This window comes from Archocentrus centrarchus, chromosome 23 (assembly GCF_007364275.1).
Source record: "Archocentrus centrarchus isolate MPI-CPG fArcCen1 chromosome 23, fArcCen1, whole genome shotgun sequence".
In the NCBI taxonomy this organism is placed as follows: Eukaryota; Metazoa; Chordata; class Actinopteri; order Cichliformes; family Cichlidae; genus Archocentrus; species Archocentrus centrarchus.
In genome coordinates, this window is record NC_044368.1 from 10825541 (window position 1) to 10841774 (window position 16234).

General features: G+C 42.0%; 1 protein-coding gene across 1 annotated transcript in view; it reads right to left on the reverse strand.

Annotated features, from left to right (window-relative positions):
• Positions 1-16234, reverse strand: part of iqsec3a (IQ motif and Sec7 domain ArfGEF 3a) — a 131774-nt gene that overhangs the window by 55312 nt on the left and 60228 nt on the right. Inside the window, exons 3-4 of the mRNA XM_030720436.1 lie at positions 14744-15365; positions 4749-6040 (exon numbers count right to left, since the gene is read on the reverse strand). Coding sequence (XP_030576296.1) covers positions 4749-6040; positions 14744-15365 — 1914 coding nt within the window. The remainder of the gene's footprint in view (positions 1-4748; positions 6041-14743; positions 15366-16234) is intronic.

Here is a 16234-nt window from a genome sequence, read left to right on the forward strand (position 1 = left end):
ACAAAGAGTGCAAACAAACATGGAGTCCCTCCTCTGTGGGCAGATGTTTAGACTGTGGCCACAGTAACTTCAACCTATAAATCACTGACAGGACAACCTGTCTGTTACTCACCTGTCACACCTTTTCTCTTTTCTTTTAATTCATTACTTTTTGTGCTAATCCAATAATTAGTAAGAATAATGTTTGACACCATGTGAAAACCACTGTGCTAGGCCAGGAAGTCCAGGAATTCTGGACTGGAATATCGGAAAATATTTGTGACATTTCAGAGATTTAAATTCAGTGCTTGTCATGTGTTTCTATTGCACACATTCTATTATTTAACTTGGAATATCTGAATTACTTCACTTATGGCTCAGATTCAATAAAGCAAAATAAAACTGACTAAACTTTTTTTCTCTTGTAGTATCAGAGGATTTGAGTTTTGGAGGCACGTACACAGGAAAAGAACTCATGGGTTTACTGTGGAGCATGCGGCCCGTCCCGGGCAGCCGCCCTGGCCTCAGGTAATGAGTGTTCAGTCTTCTAGGCGAGCTCGTGGCATGGCGCTATAAATGAGTTTTAATTATTGGACCAAGATGTCATCGGTCTGCATAAATGGCAAACAGCAAAGGCTGCTAGTCTGTGTTACAGATACAGACAGAAATCTGACACTTAGCCAGTAATGAGAGACTAATACAGGAGAAATATTCTCTCTCCATGATCCCTGATAGATTCTGATTTGCTTTTATTAACGGGGCGTCTTCCTCGCATGCAAAATGAAAAGCCGGTCTCAGTCCACAGTGGACACGAGGGCTTCAGGGACCGGGCCCCTCTGGCCTCAGCAGTCACAGAGAGATGGTACATGGGTCCTGGCGTCCAGAGGATTGATATTTGGCGCTCTCCGTGGCACCAGTGCGGCTCTGTGGGCTGGTACCACGGAGAGCGCAATTGGTGCTCTCCGTGGTACCAGCGCGGTTTTGTGAGCTGAGCATTTGGCACTCTCCGTGGTACCAGCGCGGCTCTGTGGGCTGAACATTTGGCACTCTCCGTGGTACCAGCGCGGCTCTGTGAGCTGAGCATTTGCCGCTCTCCGTGGTACCTCCGCGGTACCAGCTTGGTTCTGTGGGCTGAGCATTTGGCGCTGTCCATGGTACCTGCGCGGCTCTGTAGGCTGAACATTTGGCGCTGTCTGTGGTACCAGCGCAGTTCTGTGGACTGAACATTTGTCGGTGTCCATGGTACCAGTGCGGCTCTGTGGGCTGAGCATTTGGTGCTCTCCGTTGTACCTCCATGGTACCAGCACGGTTCTGTGGGCTGAACATTTGGCCCTGTCCGTGGTACCAGCTCGTCTCCGTGGGCTGAGCATTTGGCGCTCTCCGTGGTACTTCTGTGGTACCAACGCGGTTCTGTGAAAGGCTTGGCTTTATTTTAAAGCCTAAATGGTGTCTCTAGCTGAAATGCCAGGAAATGCTCCAAAGAGCTTAAATCTGGCTGAAAGAGTTTAAGCTGGTGAATGAATGCTCAATGGAAAATTTTTGAAGTTTGGAGTAAAGTAGGACTTGAACCTGCTCTGTCTGCTTCTTGTGCATTGATGGTCCCCTTTTCTACCACTGAGCCAACAACAGTGTCACACAAGCAGTGAGGTTTGCAAGCATACATATTGGAGAGCTCTGCCAAGCTGAATGCTTGTAAATGCGCCAATTGAAAACACCTGCCAGGTGCACTGCTTACCTGCTGAGATGCATGCACCATGTCAAATTTGCCTCGGCGCACCTGTCAAATAACTGCTTCTAAGTCAAAAACCGTAGCTCCTATCAAAGTCATTTTTGAACTGTGAGGGTCACAAGGACCTGCTCTAAACAGTGGTGTATTTTTTATTTTCAGATGACCCTGATCCAGCCCCCCCATCTCTGTTAGTTTTCTCATTATTATGTTACTTCCTGTTTTATTTTTTTTGCCTTTGTCACTTGTGCTTTGTATTTAGTTTTGCTTCCTTTGCCTTGTCTACTGTGATTAGTTTCAGCTGTTTTTGTTTTCCCCACCTGTTTTCCCATCACTCGTTACCTCTGTGTATTTTAACCCTCAGTTTGCGTTAATCCTTTTTCGCATCGTATTGATCGTCTGCTTGTGAGTTTTCCTTTGTATAGCACCTGTTTGGATTTACGGGTCTTTCTTTCTGCCACCTGCTTGATTTCTGCTTCACCCAAATAAAGGTTCTTTCTTTTTTTTTTGTTCATTTACTCCATAATGCCAGTTGAAATTTTTTGGGTCCAGAAATCAACACTGTCCAGCCACAACCGTCACTGCATGCCACTGTCATGCAGTATGATCTCTCACTAGATGTTACCAAATTTAAATGCACCTTGGCACTGATTCATTGGAATTCTACTGGAGGGATGAATCACCATTCTTCTAAAAGACATTCCCTCATTTGGCATTATGATGATATAAGTGAATATAAAAATCTCTCATACAGATCTACAAGTGGGTTGAGATCTGGTGAATCATCCTTTAGATGGGGTCAATGCCATTCTGAAAGACACCCCTACCATCAGGACAGAAACATACGAAGCACTTAAAGAGTGCAAACCTCAGCTAAGGCAGCTCACTTTTTGGGCAGTATTTACATATCTACATATAGTTTTCTTTATTCTTTTAAAACCTACTTTAAGAAGTTTGTAGTGCAGTAAAAATCAGATAAGGGTAGCATGGCAGATGCTTACTTTGATTACACAAACATTATGTAGGAGCAGATGTGAAGTATTATTTGGATGCAAACTATAATGTGATATTTAGAATCCCCTTGTGCATAGTTTTAAATAGGCCTACATAGCATTATTATCACTTTGACCTTGAAATCAAACCATTGACCTTGAAGGAGAGGTCAGAGGTCAAATGTGACATGATATTTTAAATCTTGTTACACACCGCTCTTGTAAGAATCATAGTTTCTGAGTTATAAGGCTTTTTATCAGTTTTTGACCAATAAATCATTAAGTTGACCTTTAAGACCTTGGTGGATGTAAGGCAAAATTTAATGGATTGTCAACATGACCCCAGTCTTATTGTAAGTGTTAGGGTTTTTTCCCTTTAATTTGTCACCCATCAGTGTGTTCACTGGTCTGAGCTTGACAAAGTGGCAAAATGTGAAATGATGCCTGCTCTTAATCAAAAAGTTAGAGATAAAAAACTAGGTAGTAAATATAATTTATGACACTATGAGCTTCCAGTGTTAACAGGTTTTATTTTTTGCTTTCTGTATTTTGTATATTTCCCATGCTGGGATTCCTTCTGTGCCCATTCTTCACTAGAAGCACAGCTCGTTCCTTCTCTTGTTTTCAGTGTCTCGTTCCAGCAGTGAGTCAAAGTTAATCGGCTTTATTGTGCACATTTATGGTGCTGCAGAGCTTGGCATTATAAGCAAAAAGATAATATGTGTTTATGAGCCCCAATCTCCCAAATATGTGTGACATAGCCTAATTGGGGCAATATCTTCACAAACTCTCATACCCAAGGGAAAAGAGCGTATTTTCCTTCAGTGCAAGATATTTTGGAAAGCGTGAAGAGCTTCTATAGAAATGGCTGAGGTGGCAGAGAAAAAAAAAAATTCCAATCCTGCTCGGGTTGAAATGTTAACAAATTTTTCATCCCAGTTCCCAAGGTACTGGTTCACACAATGCTGAAAGAACTTTTAATTACATTCGCAACTCACAGCAGAATGACTAATGAGAATTTTCGGCTTTGTGGATAGCTGCCATTATTTTTTTTGGATTCATTCTTCATGCATTCCAACTAATTGTTACCCAGCAACTCGATCAGCGGTTGAGCTCAGCTTGTTAGATGAGTCCAGTTCATTTATTAGAATATGTGGGGTGTTTAGGTCCTTTAGGGTATGCTCTGGGTGAAAGGCTAATAGAGCATATGGTAAATCTCCCTATTTATTAATGCCTTCCAAGTGTGCTGTTGGGTACTGAGCACAGAGGAGCCACGTGGTTACAAACATTTTTAAATGGCAATGCATAGTGTTGCACAAATTCAATCTGGGCTGTTATGAAGGCTTGTTTTAGTTCATTTTCCACATTTATTTTCACTCCCCTTGGTTTGCTGTTTAACTTAAATTCTTCATATGTAAACTGCGTTTATAATTAAACATTTCAATGATTAACTGGAGGTTACACCTCACCAAGCTTTCTATCACAAAAGTGGGCACACATCTCCTGGAGTCATTGTTTTTCCTCAATAAATCAATACAAGAGACCCAGGGAAAGTTGACCCCATGTGCTGCAGTGTCATCATGGTAACATTTTTCCTCCTATCTGTTACTGCCATATGACCACCTTACACCTGTCTGCAGGGCATCTTGGGAAGTTTTTATCTGAATTTGACTTTGTCACTCTTCACTAGACAGCGAGGGGAGCTGGATTCAGGATGAGAGAAAAGCTGCAGCCTCCAAACATAAAAGCTTTCAGAGCATTTTTTTTTCTCCTTCTGCTGAGTTTATAAAGCCACAGAGGAAAATACAATGGAAGTTTGGAATGTGATTGCAGTATGAATACCAGACATTTTATATTGACACTTTCATTAGTGTAAAAATGTTAACACATTTCAAACAGACAATTTTATTTCTAATAAGCCACCCAGATACTCAATAGTTCAGTAATTCAAAAGCTAGAAAAATTGAAATTTTGAACAGTTCTTATTCATCACCAAACAGATAGCTGTTATCGTAGAAGCATAAACACTAATGAATGAATTTGCCACTCACACATTGAAGAGGTTGAGGCCGATGCGGTAGAGGCGCTTCCTCATGACGTCTGTCGACAGCGTGGGCGATTTACAGCTGGCGGGGTTCTCACAGTGGTAGCGTGGCAAACTGAGGATCATAGCCTGCAGTGCCTCCTTGGATGATGCTTCAGATGTTGAGCGTGCCTCTGTTGACGTGCTGCTGCTGCTCATCTGCTCTGAGCTATTGTCTGCCGTCTCAGAGCCACATCTCTTAACATCCAAAGGCTCCACCACAGGAGAGCTAACCAGTGGTATAGACTCCTGTGGTGGAGGGGCGTAAGCAGGTTCTCTTGGCGGTGGTGGTGCCACCACTGCAACGTCCTCTGGGCTTTGAGGGACAGCCATCTTATCCAGAGGGGTCAGTGGAGGTTGCTCCACCTCCTCCAGCTCTTCCTCAGTAGGAGGTGGTGCAGGGAATTCAACATCCTGCTCATCTCCTTCTGTCTCTAACTCTGGGGGTGGTGGAGGCTCTTGAGGGGGTGGCGGGAGATCTTTGGGTTCTACTGGGATCTCTGCAGGTGCAGGAGGGAGGTTTTGTGAGGGACCAGGTGGGATCGGGGCTGGTGTGGAGTTTGTTGTCGTGGAAGTGGTTGTGGAAGTGGGTTCTTGCTGGATGCCACTGCCGAGGGTGACAGAAGTGGATGATTCCCTAACTGAAGATGAAACACGGAAGTTCTGGCTGTCAATCTGTACGGTCACATCTCGGAATGCCATCATCAGCTTGCTTGCATTTCTCGAGAGGTCGCTTGGGTCCACCGAGCCTTGATGAATTACTGAGTCTCCCACACCCACACCCCCACCTTCTCCACCCCCTCCGACTCCTGCAGCCGCTGCTGCTGCCGCTGCTGCACTGAAGGAATCGGCACTGAACTGATAGTTACCACCTTCTTGCAGTGAACACATGGTTTTCAGGCTCCAGTTGCTAAGTGCATCATCTATAGACTTTGCTAGTGACTGGACCTGTTCAGTGAAGGAGTCCTCCAGGTCGGTTAGGGTGCCACCAACCGTGGCAGGCAAAGATGGTGAGCGTACCAGTGGGATATTTGCCAGGTTACAGCCTTCTGCCAGGGCCCGTTCAGCAGAGAAACCCTCCGTGTTTTGCACACGGACCTTGCGTAGGGAGATGCGTCGAGGCAGTCGACTCTCCAGAAGTGAATTGCGGATCTTCTCAAAGTTTTTGCTGAGCTGGTACTGGCGGAAGGCAGTCTGGATCTTGCAGGCAGCGCGACGGGAGATGAGGTGGCCACCGTATTTGTGCTCTAACATTTCGATCTAAAGAAAATGGAAAGAGGGATACAGAACCAAAATTAATTGTTGAAAAATGTATTTTGTGTCAAGGATAACAGGCTCTAACCACTAACCATTTGTACTTAATCAGATATGATAGCAATAGTCGTCTATTAATTAAGAAAATAGTTAATCAAATACAAAATAGAAACAAAGAGATAAAAAAAAAATCTGCCAAGATGACAAGGCTCTGTGTCTGGGACTCTCAAGTCACTACTGCTGTTTTTATAATTCCAATGTTCTTTTGTGTCTGTACCCAGCATGACATATGAATATTATATAGGTATGCATTGGTGGAAAATGAATCAGATGGGGACTTAAAGAAAAAAAATAAGTTAATTTGGTTAGAAAAAAAAGAAAGTAAGAAGCCAATTTTCAGATACTAAAGATCAGCAAATCTAAATAATATTATCATGGTTCAGTAAATTTATTTAGCAACCTGGTCTTGTGATGTGTACTGAAACTATTGCCCTTGTTTTTGCCAAAGCCACACTAACAGCTGAGTCATGGCATTCAGATATTTCCTCAGCAAACAGAGCTCATAATCTATGTGAATTCCATAGAGAAGTCCTCCAACACAACTTTAAATTGTCTGAAATGGAACAGGCCGTTAATCTTGCCTGTGAAAAATTGCTCAAATGCTGTGGGAAATAGATAGAGATGTAATATAGCTTTCCTCATCTGGCAGCAGCTCAAACACTAGATGAAACCTCTTTGAGTTTCCCAGAACAATCAGGGTGTGGGTATCTTTGGAAGTGCCCAGAAAGAGCACTTATCTTCCAAAGTCCTTTTCATTTGGACAAAATCAATGAATATAATTCTGTTTCCCTTTTAGCTTTATCAAGGGCATTAAAGTGGAGGGGATCTCTTTGAAAGAAAGGCACCATCATTGTATGATGTTTGTGAAGGTCTCGTTCACGGTAAACGTGTCCCTTGCAGGTTTTGAACGCCTACAAGAAACTTTGAAACATAGCAGAGCCAAAAGAATGACAAAGTTAAAGAGTGAGTGAGTGAACAAAAACAAAACAAAACAAAAAAACCTCAAGACATTTCCACATATGCACTGCAGCCGTAAACTTTTCTAGACATGAAGCTGCATGTGAGAACACAAATGTCCTTGCTATCTCGCTAGAACAAAGTCCGTGTGATGTCTGATTGAGCCCATGTCTGAATGTAGCAGCTAAACCATCGGGTGGATTCACAGCAAACGTATCCTGCCTCCTGCACGCTCCATCAAAGCAGCATGCATGCCTAAACAAAACTGAATATTTCCAAGAGTGAGAATGCATGTGAAGTAAGGCTGCATGTCACAAAGGGCAGATGAGGATGGTGTCCTGAAGTGATTCTCCTGACTGGAGTCCGTGAGTCAATGGCTGCAGACAGGGTACCTTTTGGTCAAGTCTGTGAAGCTGGGACTTGAATTACACTGAAACCAATTGAGTGTCCAAACTGGTGAATCAATGGGTGAAAAGAGACTCAGGCTACCTCTCTTTATTGACTAAGCTACAAACTAACTCTACCTTTGTCAAATTTGTTTAACAATATCATTTGATGCAAAAGAAAAAGTGAAAAACTTCGTCACCCCTCCAAAAAAAGTGTCATATTCCATCACTGACAAACACAATGAAAAAATGCATTTTCTAAAAATTCTGCATAGACCTGCACTTTGGGGAAAAAAGCAAAGCATTTAATTCAAGAAAATCCACATCTTTGCTTTTTCCTCCTTTAATTTAATCCTTAAGGATTTGAGCCGAACTCTTATATCAGGGTGATTTGTACACGAGGATAAATTTGGTCCATGTAAAATAACCTTCCTGTCAATTCAAATGCAATTGAGTGAATGGTTACTGCAGCTAAGAAGGCTCAAATTGTGACTTTCAGCTGTTAATCTGCTTTCGCTTTAGTCCTGGACAAAGTCACCAAACCACCAGACTTCTGCAAAAGAAAAAAGCACTGATAGGCTGTAATGGCTGCAGGGTTTGCAATTTGTGATAAGTGGTTAATTCAACAAGATGCAGCCTCTGTCGTTGTCATTGGAGAAACTGAATCACATACAAAGCTCTTTAGAAAAGTGGAATGACACTGAAAATCCATCTTATCTACTCCATTTACATTTCACTGCAGAGCCTCTGTGAGCAAAGTGAAACGTACTGAGAATATTAAGGTGGATTCTGAATAGGATGCTGGTTCACAGCTCTACTGTATCTGCTGATGGTGACTTCTTGGTGGCTGTCATCCCTTGCAGACCGGTCGAACTCGGCCTGAATATTCATCACTTTTTAATCTGGATTGTTCTGCACTTTTAATACGACAAGACTTTATCACCATGACTGTGCTGAAAATAAAATGGAGATTGTGTAGTCTTTTTTTTTTAAAAAAGACAGGCACTGAGGTAATATGATTGACCTCATTACTCGTGGAGGTGTCCCTCATCAAAACAAATTCTGCAGAGTTACACTGCATGGGTGCCCTTGAATGCGCAAAAGGGCCATCAGCCTGGCTGCGTTTGATTAAATGTAGCAGTCGAGCTTGTTTGTTTTGGCTTCTGCGTAAGCCAGGTCGGGGATGATGAATAAAGCATTTGGGTCACGTTGCTTTCGTTATTAGAGTGCATATCTGATACACTCTGCCATTCAGATGGAATTACAGCCACCAAGATGAGCTGGAACATGATGGATGGAGGAAGAAAGTGAGGAAAGTAGCGAGGATTTTATGGCAGCTCTAACAAGGATTGTGTTGGAACTACAAATGCTGTATACCACTTTTACTGGCCAGTGCAGTAGAAGGTAGCTGTTTTCAGAACACAGTACAGTGCTTCTGTATTTATTACCCATTTTATTTAATCTCTAAGGACCCAACAGACCCAGTGGGAAAGGGACCTTTGCTGATTTAGCAACTCTGTCCTTGACCTTCTGTGTTAACACTAGTCAACGTGCTGTTTGGTTTATGGGTGCTGAAGCATAATGGTGAGCCTCTGCACATATGTTGCACTGTTATATTCTTCCTCACAGGTTCATTTCTTAGTATTAATGTGAGGATAGAACCAAGATGTGGGTGGTGCTCGTGTCTTGTTTAGCTGCTCTGCATAACTATTACGCTTTAAGATTCAGCCTTAATAATACGAGCAGGTAACACTGAATCCAAAAAGTCTGAAACCTTCAATTTTTTCTTTCTGTCAGAGAAAGATTGTTAATTTCGAGTCACGTTTCGTGGTACAGATGAAATGTTTGTCTTTCTAAATGCCCCATATGATGCTATAAGACCAGTGAGAGTAATGCAGAACAGTTAACTTGGTGACAAGTTTGGTGATACAACTGCACTGTGGAATCCAATAAATTCCAGTTTACTGCTCAGTCAGCAGTAGCAGCATGAATAATATTTCAGGAAACTCTGATGTTTCATGTGTTAATCTGTCCTTTGCTTTTATCTGAAGGGCTGCATACTAATCCACTGCATATGTAGTGGATGGAGTAAAAGAAAAAGAGACAGATGTACAAAAAAAAGCCGGGAAAAACACAAGAAGACACCCAGAGTGTTGAGGAGAATGTGACATATAGAAAGAGGTGTTGAGACAGATGACCGTGCCAAGAATGGCATTGCTAAAAATCCTCCCCATTAGCCTTCTGTCACTTCTACCTCTGATCACTTCACTAAGCGCTGATGGAGGGAGAGATTATTCTGGAGACGCAGTGGTCTGAGAGAACAGCGATGGCACCGCTCTCTCACACCACGTCTCAAAATCGATTTTGACGGGCAGATCAGCACCATGATGACCTCGTGTTCCCCTTTGAATGAGGGAGAAAAAAGAAGGAGAAAAACTTCCCAGTGCAAAGTGGTGCCACAATGCAGAAAGTGCAGAATGAAATTAGAGTATGCAATGACAGATTTTACTCTAATTTTGAGACTTCAATGTGAACAGAAGATAAATATTTAAAGTCAAGGACACCAGTCTCTAAGCCTGGTGAAGTCAAACAGCCTATCCATCACAAACAGGGGGCTTAATAAGGGTTTAACACATTAAGATAATGATCTTACTTAAATAGAAACATGAATTCAAATGCAAATTTCCAATATTTTGGGGCTGCAGAAGCAGAGGCAGATTCTGGGCTTCAGATACTGTGGGGGTGATAGATATCTTGGTTTGAAATACTTTCTCCGTCTATACATGAAATATTAATACCCAAGGGCTTTGGAAAAGGAATATGTTTTAGTCTGAAAGTTTGTGCTTCAAATGGAAATGTGTCTCAAAACTAAAGGTCAACCAAAAGTGTAATACACAGCTTTTTTAAATTACATTTTTTTACTGATTGTGAGTAAATGGCAGTTTGTGCCATTTAGAGTCAAGTGCTATGATTACCATCGCTGCCTCTTTCTACAGGATCATTATTACAAATGGCCTCTTAGAAAGCGTCCTCTATATTCAACTTGTGACATTTATGACTAATTGTAAAATGACACACGTGAAGGGCAGGCTTCATAAAGAACACTGTTTACCATAATAATCTAGAATTAGTTAACCTCACTGATGTGTTACCACAAGAAGTTTTCAATAAAATGCTTTCTAAACACTCTTTTCAGTGGTAACATTTGTATCCTTTTCATCCACTCAAAGACAGTTTTTGGGAATCACGCTTCCTTTCAGCTACGTGGTCTTAGTTTAGCTTAGCTCAACACTTTCTGAAAGCAAAATATGTTGAGTTGTGCCTGCAAAGCTGACTAATGTCATAGACTTGTAAAATACCAGCCATGCTAATATTAAATAAACATTTTTTACAGTCCCTATAAATCATACATATATCCAGCTCGAGGGGGGTGGCTGAAGCCTAATGCAGGGCGAGAGGTGGGGTACACCGTGGACAGGTCACCAGTCTGTCGCAGTGCTAACAAATTTGCAAGCACAAACTGAGCTTTGTTAATAAAACTGCAGATGATCTCACACATGCTGCAGAGATAAGGGGTAAAATTCAAACCACGATTATTAGCTTTCATGCTCATGCACACTGTCTTACAGCGCTGAACCATCTGCATGATTAATGAGGTGATTATATAACAGCAAAACTGGGACACAACTAATGCTGACTGTATTACTAAATGAGGATGACAATAGAAAAGACTTGATGTCATCAGAGGACGGAAATCTGTTTAGCTGATGCATCCTTGACCAAAGTCATTTAAAAAAAAGCTCAGTGGTGACTGAAAGACCAAATTTTAATGTTGGCACAAGTTGAAATTAAAGAAAAAAATAAATTATACTGAATGGTGTGGGCCAAACAAAACCTACTGCCCAAGAAAAAAGTCAAAACCAGAGATAACCCACTGTTTCAGTCATCTGCTGAGCAATGTCCCCTTAAAATTCAAAATTTTGCATGAGCTGTTTTAAGAAAAAAGCGATCTTCTTATTGTGCAATACAAAAGAAGTCAAAACCCTAACCTGGGCTTTGTGGGATACATAACATGCATTTGCACTTTTTATTGTATTTATGAGCGAAGGCGGGCCATCAGATACATTTTCAATGCTCCTTTTGATTCTTGGGAAATAGCAACTGTGGAAGCAGAGATTAGCAGCAACTACTGAGCAGAAGTAAAGGTCACATCACCCCATGCCATCACCTCATCATAGAACAAAAAGCTATGCATTCTGCATGGATTCTTCAAGACCGCTCCATTCAATGAACAACTTAAATTACATTTTTCAGTGGTGTATACACAGGAAAACACACACAGTGGCATGTACTTAAGATTGTGGCTGGCACAGTTTAAATGGACAAAGATTAAATGAAAACACAAACAGCAAATGAGTGAAACAACTTTGAAAAGTTTTTTTTGTTTTTTTTCTGTTTGCAGTAATTTATATTTGGCAGCACAGCTCTGTACTGGGACTCTCTGTTCCTTACCCTTCCATGTGTGTACATGGAAAACCAATGAAGCTACAGCAAGACCCCCATGCAGAACAGATAAAGCATCAGAGAGAACAGATATGGCAGCGATTAAAGACGTATCATGAAAATGTCAAGCCAGGTGGAAGGGGGCTGCAAAGGGGCTTGCAGGTATGCAGCACCTTCAGGCAGGCAACTTAAATAGCTCATCATATATGAGACGTTATTGCATGAATGGACCAGTATTCAAATTTAAGCCCTTATCTATTAAAATTTAACCCTATTTAGACATAGAAAGTAATAGGGGTTTCTGGAGGTTAAATGGTAAACTGAAGTGCGTTAACACTCAAACACTTCATCATGAGGTTCTTCCCGTTATCAAGGTTTTGCCCCACAGATCCAATTACCCTGACATTGATCTGGAGATCCATCAAGCCCCTGCACCCCAGGTTGTACAGACAGAAGATCAATCTAGCTGATCACGTATCTCAAGCCTCGTTGACAGGGAGATAGCAGGAAAGGGGGACCTTCAGATGTAAGATTAAAAGAGAGAAAATGGAAGTGAGAAGGAGAAGCTGAGGTTAAAAGAACCTTGAGCCTCGATTAGGGAAGTGATGAGTGAGGAAATGCAATCAAAAGCAAGTGAAATGGAGCTGACGGAGAGTGAATATGGAAAACTATCCAACTCAGACATATTAGTTTCAGTGGCAAGTCACTTGGAATGAATGCTTTGCTGACTTATCTTGCAGTTTTGTGTGTTTTCTTCTCACTCTGTGAATTTAAATATGTATTGGCAGAGAGGGACACAATCCAAATGGCATCTACCCTGTCACCTGTGAGCAAATTTCCTTTCACAGTGTGTAGCTGGTGCCCTGACTCTGAGAAGCACTTAACACCAGAGCGACTATGTTTACTGATTGTTCTGGATTATTGATTAAGCGTGGCCAAGTGTGCCACACAGCACTTACAGAGACAGTAATAGAAGTCAAGACTTCAGGGACAGAGGTGTACCTGGAAAAAATTCCTGCATGATGTATATTACAGTGGCCCAAATCAACTGAAGTCTAGCAAGTTTCTGCCTGAAAAAACAGAGAATCTCTGGTGACTTAGAACTTCACTTTTTATAAAGGAATTAATAAGGAGATTAGGCAAAACAAATGGATGTAGGGCAAGGATGTGGTTTTACACTTGATACTAAAAATTCCCCAAGGCAGCTTATGACCTTTCCAAATCAACACTGGATTCACACTGTAAAACATAGATTGTACTACTGCGGTAGGTGCCATCTCTTTTTTGCTTGTTTGTTTTTTTTTTTTTTTGACAAGAAAGGGAGTGCCGAGTTAACAGCAGTGAGCTTGGTGAGCAAGTATGCATCATTAGATTTCATAGACACTTTTCTTGCTATATGCCGCTAGAGCTCAACACACCAAAACTGAAGCACATGGGCAGTGTTTTAGTATAATTACTTTTCTGATAAGTGCATTAGAAGTGGTGCAAAAAAAATAAAAATAAATAAATACCCGCACCACAAACATGGATTGAAAAGTGCACTTCAGTTTAGCAGAGGTGAAGCCTAGCTGACAGCCAGCCCTTTTGCCACGCCCCTAATGATGCATAACTTCAAGCATTAATAATTTAATAAGCGAGCTATAAAAACATCCATCCCCAATATAGCAGTCATGAAGCAGGAGGTTAACTAGAGAGACAAAAAAAATAAAAAATTCTGTATCCTACTGTAAATGGGTTATCCTCTGCCCTTATTGTTGTCTATAGGTACCGACTGTTTCAATGGTAGTAAATGAATGGCAGTTTACAGCCCTCAAGGTTGCTGTTCTTACATGCTGAATCTAAAAATGGATCTAAAAATCAGTGAAGGGCCCTTTTGCATAATTAATCCTGTATAAAAACGGTGAGGAGTCACACGGGTAGGGGCCTTACCTGGTATCTTACCTTGTCGAAGATCAATGGGCTGAAGAATGTTGTTTAGATGGATGATAATGAAAGTTAATGTTTGATGGTTCTTGATGATTATGTAATGTAGATGATATCTGAGCTCCTGATGAACAACATAATAAGGACACAGACACGAGAACATGAAAATGCATGTACAAAAACAGTCACTTTTCAAAGACGTATCAGATCAGGACAAAGTCGGTTTAACTCGCTGTAATGAGATCTGTTTTTATTCCCCATAGAAGTTAAGACTTTCCATCATCCAGTTAGTAATATAAAGCATTAGAAAATACACAAATTTAAAGGAGTCATGCAAATACAAACTTGCATCTTGTTATTACATTGTCTTCGTATCACTTTGATGTGTAAATGCACATCCCTGCCAAAACAGTACAGCGGCCTGGACCTGAAAAGTGTTTTAAAATAACGCTTCAAAAAAACATTTCGTTTTGGTGATGAAGACAAGTGAGGATGCCAATGAAGTGATGATATGGCAATGATAATGATGGTGTATGATAATGGAGAAAAGGAAGTAGATACATTTTTGATAACCCACAAGTGCTAATAGGGATCAATACAACAAATGAACATAAAAATAAATAAATGAACAAATTAAAAAAATAAATAAATAAATCAGACACCAGCGTTGCCCACAAACCAGCTGTCCTTCTCTTCAGACAAAAAAACGAAACACCACAAAAATATCAGACCACAGGACATACAATACACACAAGCCAAGCTACTGTACCTCCTGCCCTCCCTCTCCCCCTCCCCCTCCCCCTCCCCCTCCCTCTCCCAAACACAACACACCAACACTCAACCCCCCCCACCACCACCACCAACCCCGACACAACCCTACCTGCTTATTTTTGAGGTCAAGCGAGAGCTCATAGTCAGAGGTGGCGGAGTGCGAGCCGGCCCCGTTGCGCTGCACCCTCAAGGGCGAAGCTGTGTGGTGCAGACTTGCCCTCCTCCCCGCACCACCTCCTTTTGCTCCTCCCAATTCCTCATCCTCCTCTTCCTCCTGTGCTGCTTCACCCTCACGTGGCTTGGCCTGTGCCTCCTCTACCTCTTGCTTTGTCTTTGCCTCCACAACTTCTTCTGTCTCTTGATTCTCTTTCTCTGCAGCCGTCTGCTCCTCTCTGCAAGGCGAAGGGGCTTTAGGGGTGTCCTGTGACACCACCTCGCTCGGAGCCTTGACTTGTGGCTGAGGCTCGGGCTCTGGTGCGGGTTGGGGTTTCGATTCAGGTTCTGGCTGAGGCTTGACTTCGGGTTGGGGTTGAGGTTGAATCTGTGGTTGGGGCTCAGTCTGTGGTTGGGGATGTGCTGGCTGAATCTGTGGCTGAGCCTCTTGCTGCTGTTGCTGGGGCTGCGGTTGCAGTTCTGGTTGTGGCTGTGGCTGTGACTGGGCCTCACTCTGCAGCTCCCCTTCTCCTCCCTTCCCTTCCTGAACCATAGACGAGTCTGGAGAAAGGTCATCGCTGCAGAAAGGAGGAGAAAATGCAGAGTGAGGTGTCTGCTGCATCCGTGGTGAGCTCTGACCTCTTCTCCAGGCTGTCTGGGTTAGTGGTAAGATGTTGACCCTTTTTTTTTTTTTTGTGCATGATCACTCATCAGTGCATCTGTCTACCTGCTCTGTTATGAATGCCTTTCTTGTCTGTCTAGACACTGACAGACAATGAAAACCAGGAAAACATAAAGCACAGAGCAGCTTATAAAACCACTGTGTACAAGAGTTAAAAAAAAGAAGAAGAAAGAAGATCAAGGGATTACTTTTTACAGTAAAATCTTTAGAAGAGAAAATGTGAAAAGAAAAAGAGATAGTTGACAGCCAATAGTGACACACACGCCCACACACACAGACATGAGGAGAAAGTCATGCAGCCATAATATAAATGTCTCACTGCCTTTTACACTAAATGTGTTTTTACATGTGTGAATATTTGCAGGTATGAGTGTACTGGGGGCGGCTTTTTACACTTTAAAAAAAAGCAAAAGATGTAATAGGGGTTATACAGGAACAACTCTGGTTTAAGTAAAAAAATTACAATTTTTGTCCACATCTTCAGAGAGGGCAAACATCAGCTGTTTCTCTAATATTCTGATGTGTTTGGAGACATTTTGATCTACCTGACACCATCTTGTGAGCAGTTTCGAATGCCCACTTGTCAGCTGATGGCTAGAAGAACATGACTAAGCAGTCATGTTAGTGGCTCAGTACGATTGCACTTAAGCCGCCAGGATGTTTTATCAGAAGTGCTTGTCAGATGGTCAAAAAGCTTTTGAAACACCCTTCCATCACACCCTGATAACCAGGGGTGTGAGGATGTTCAAATGGAAATGCACACAC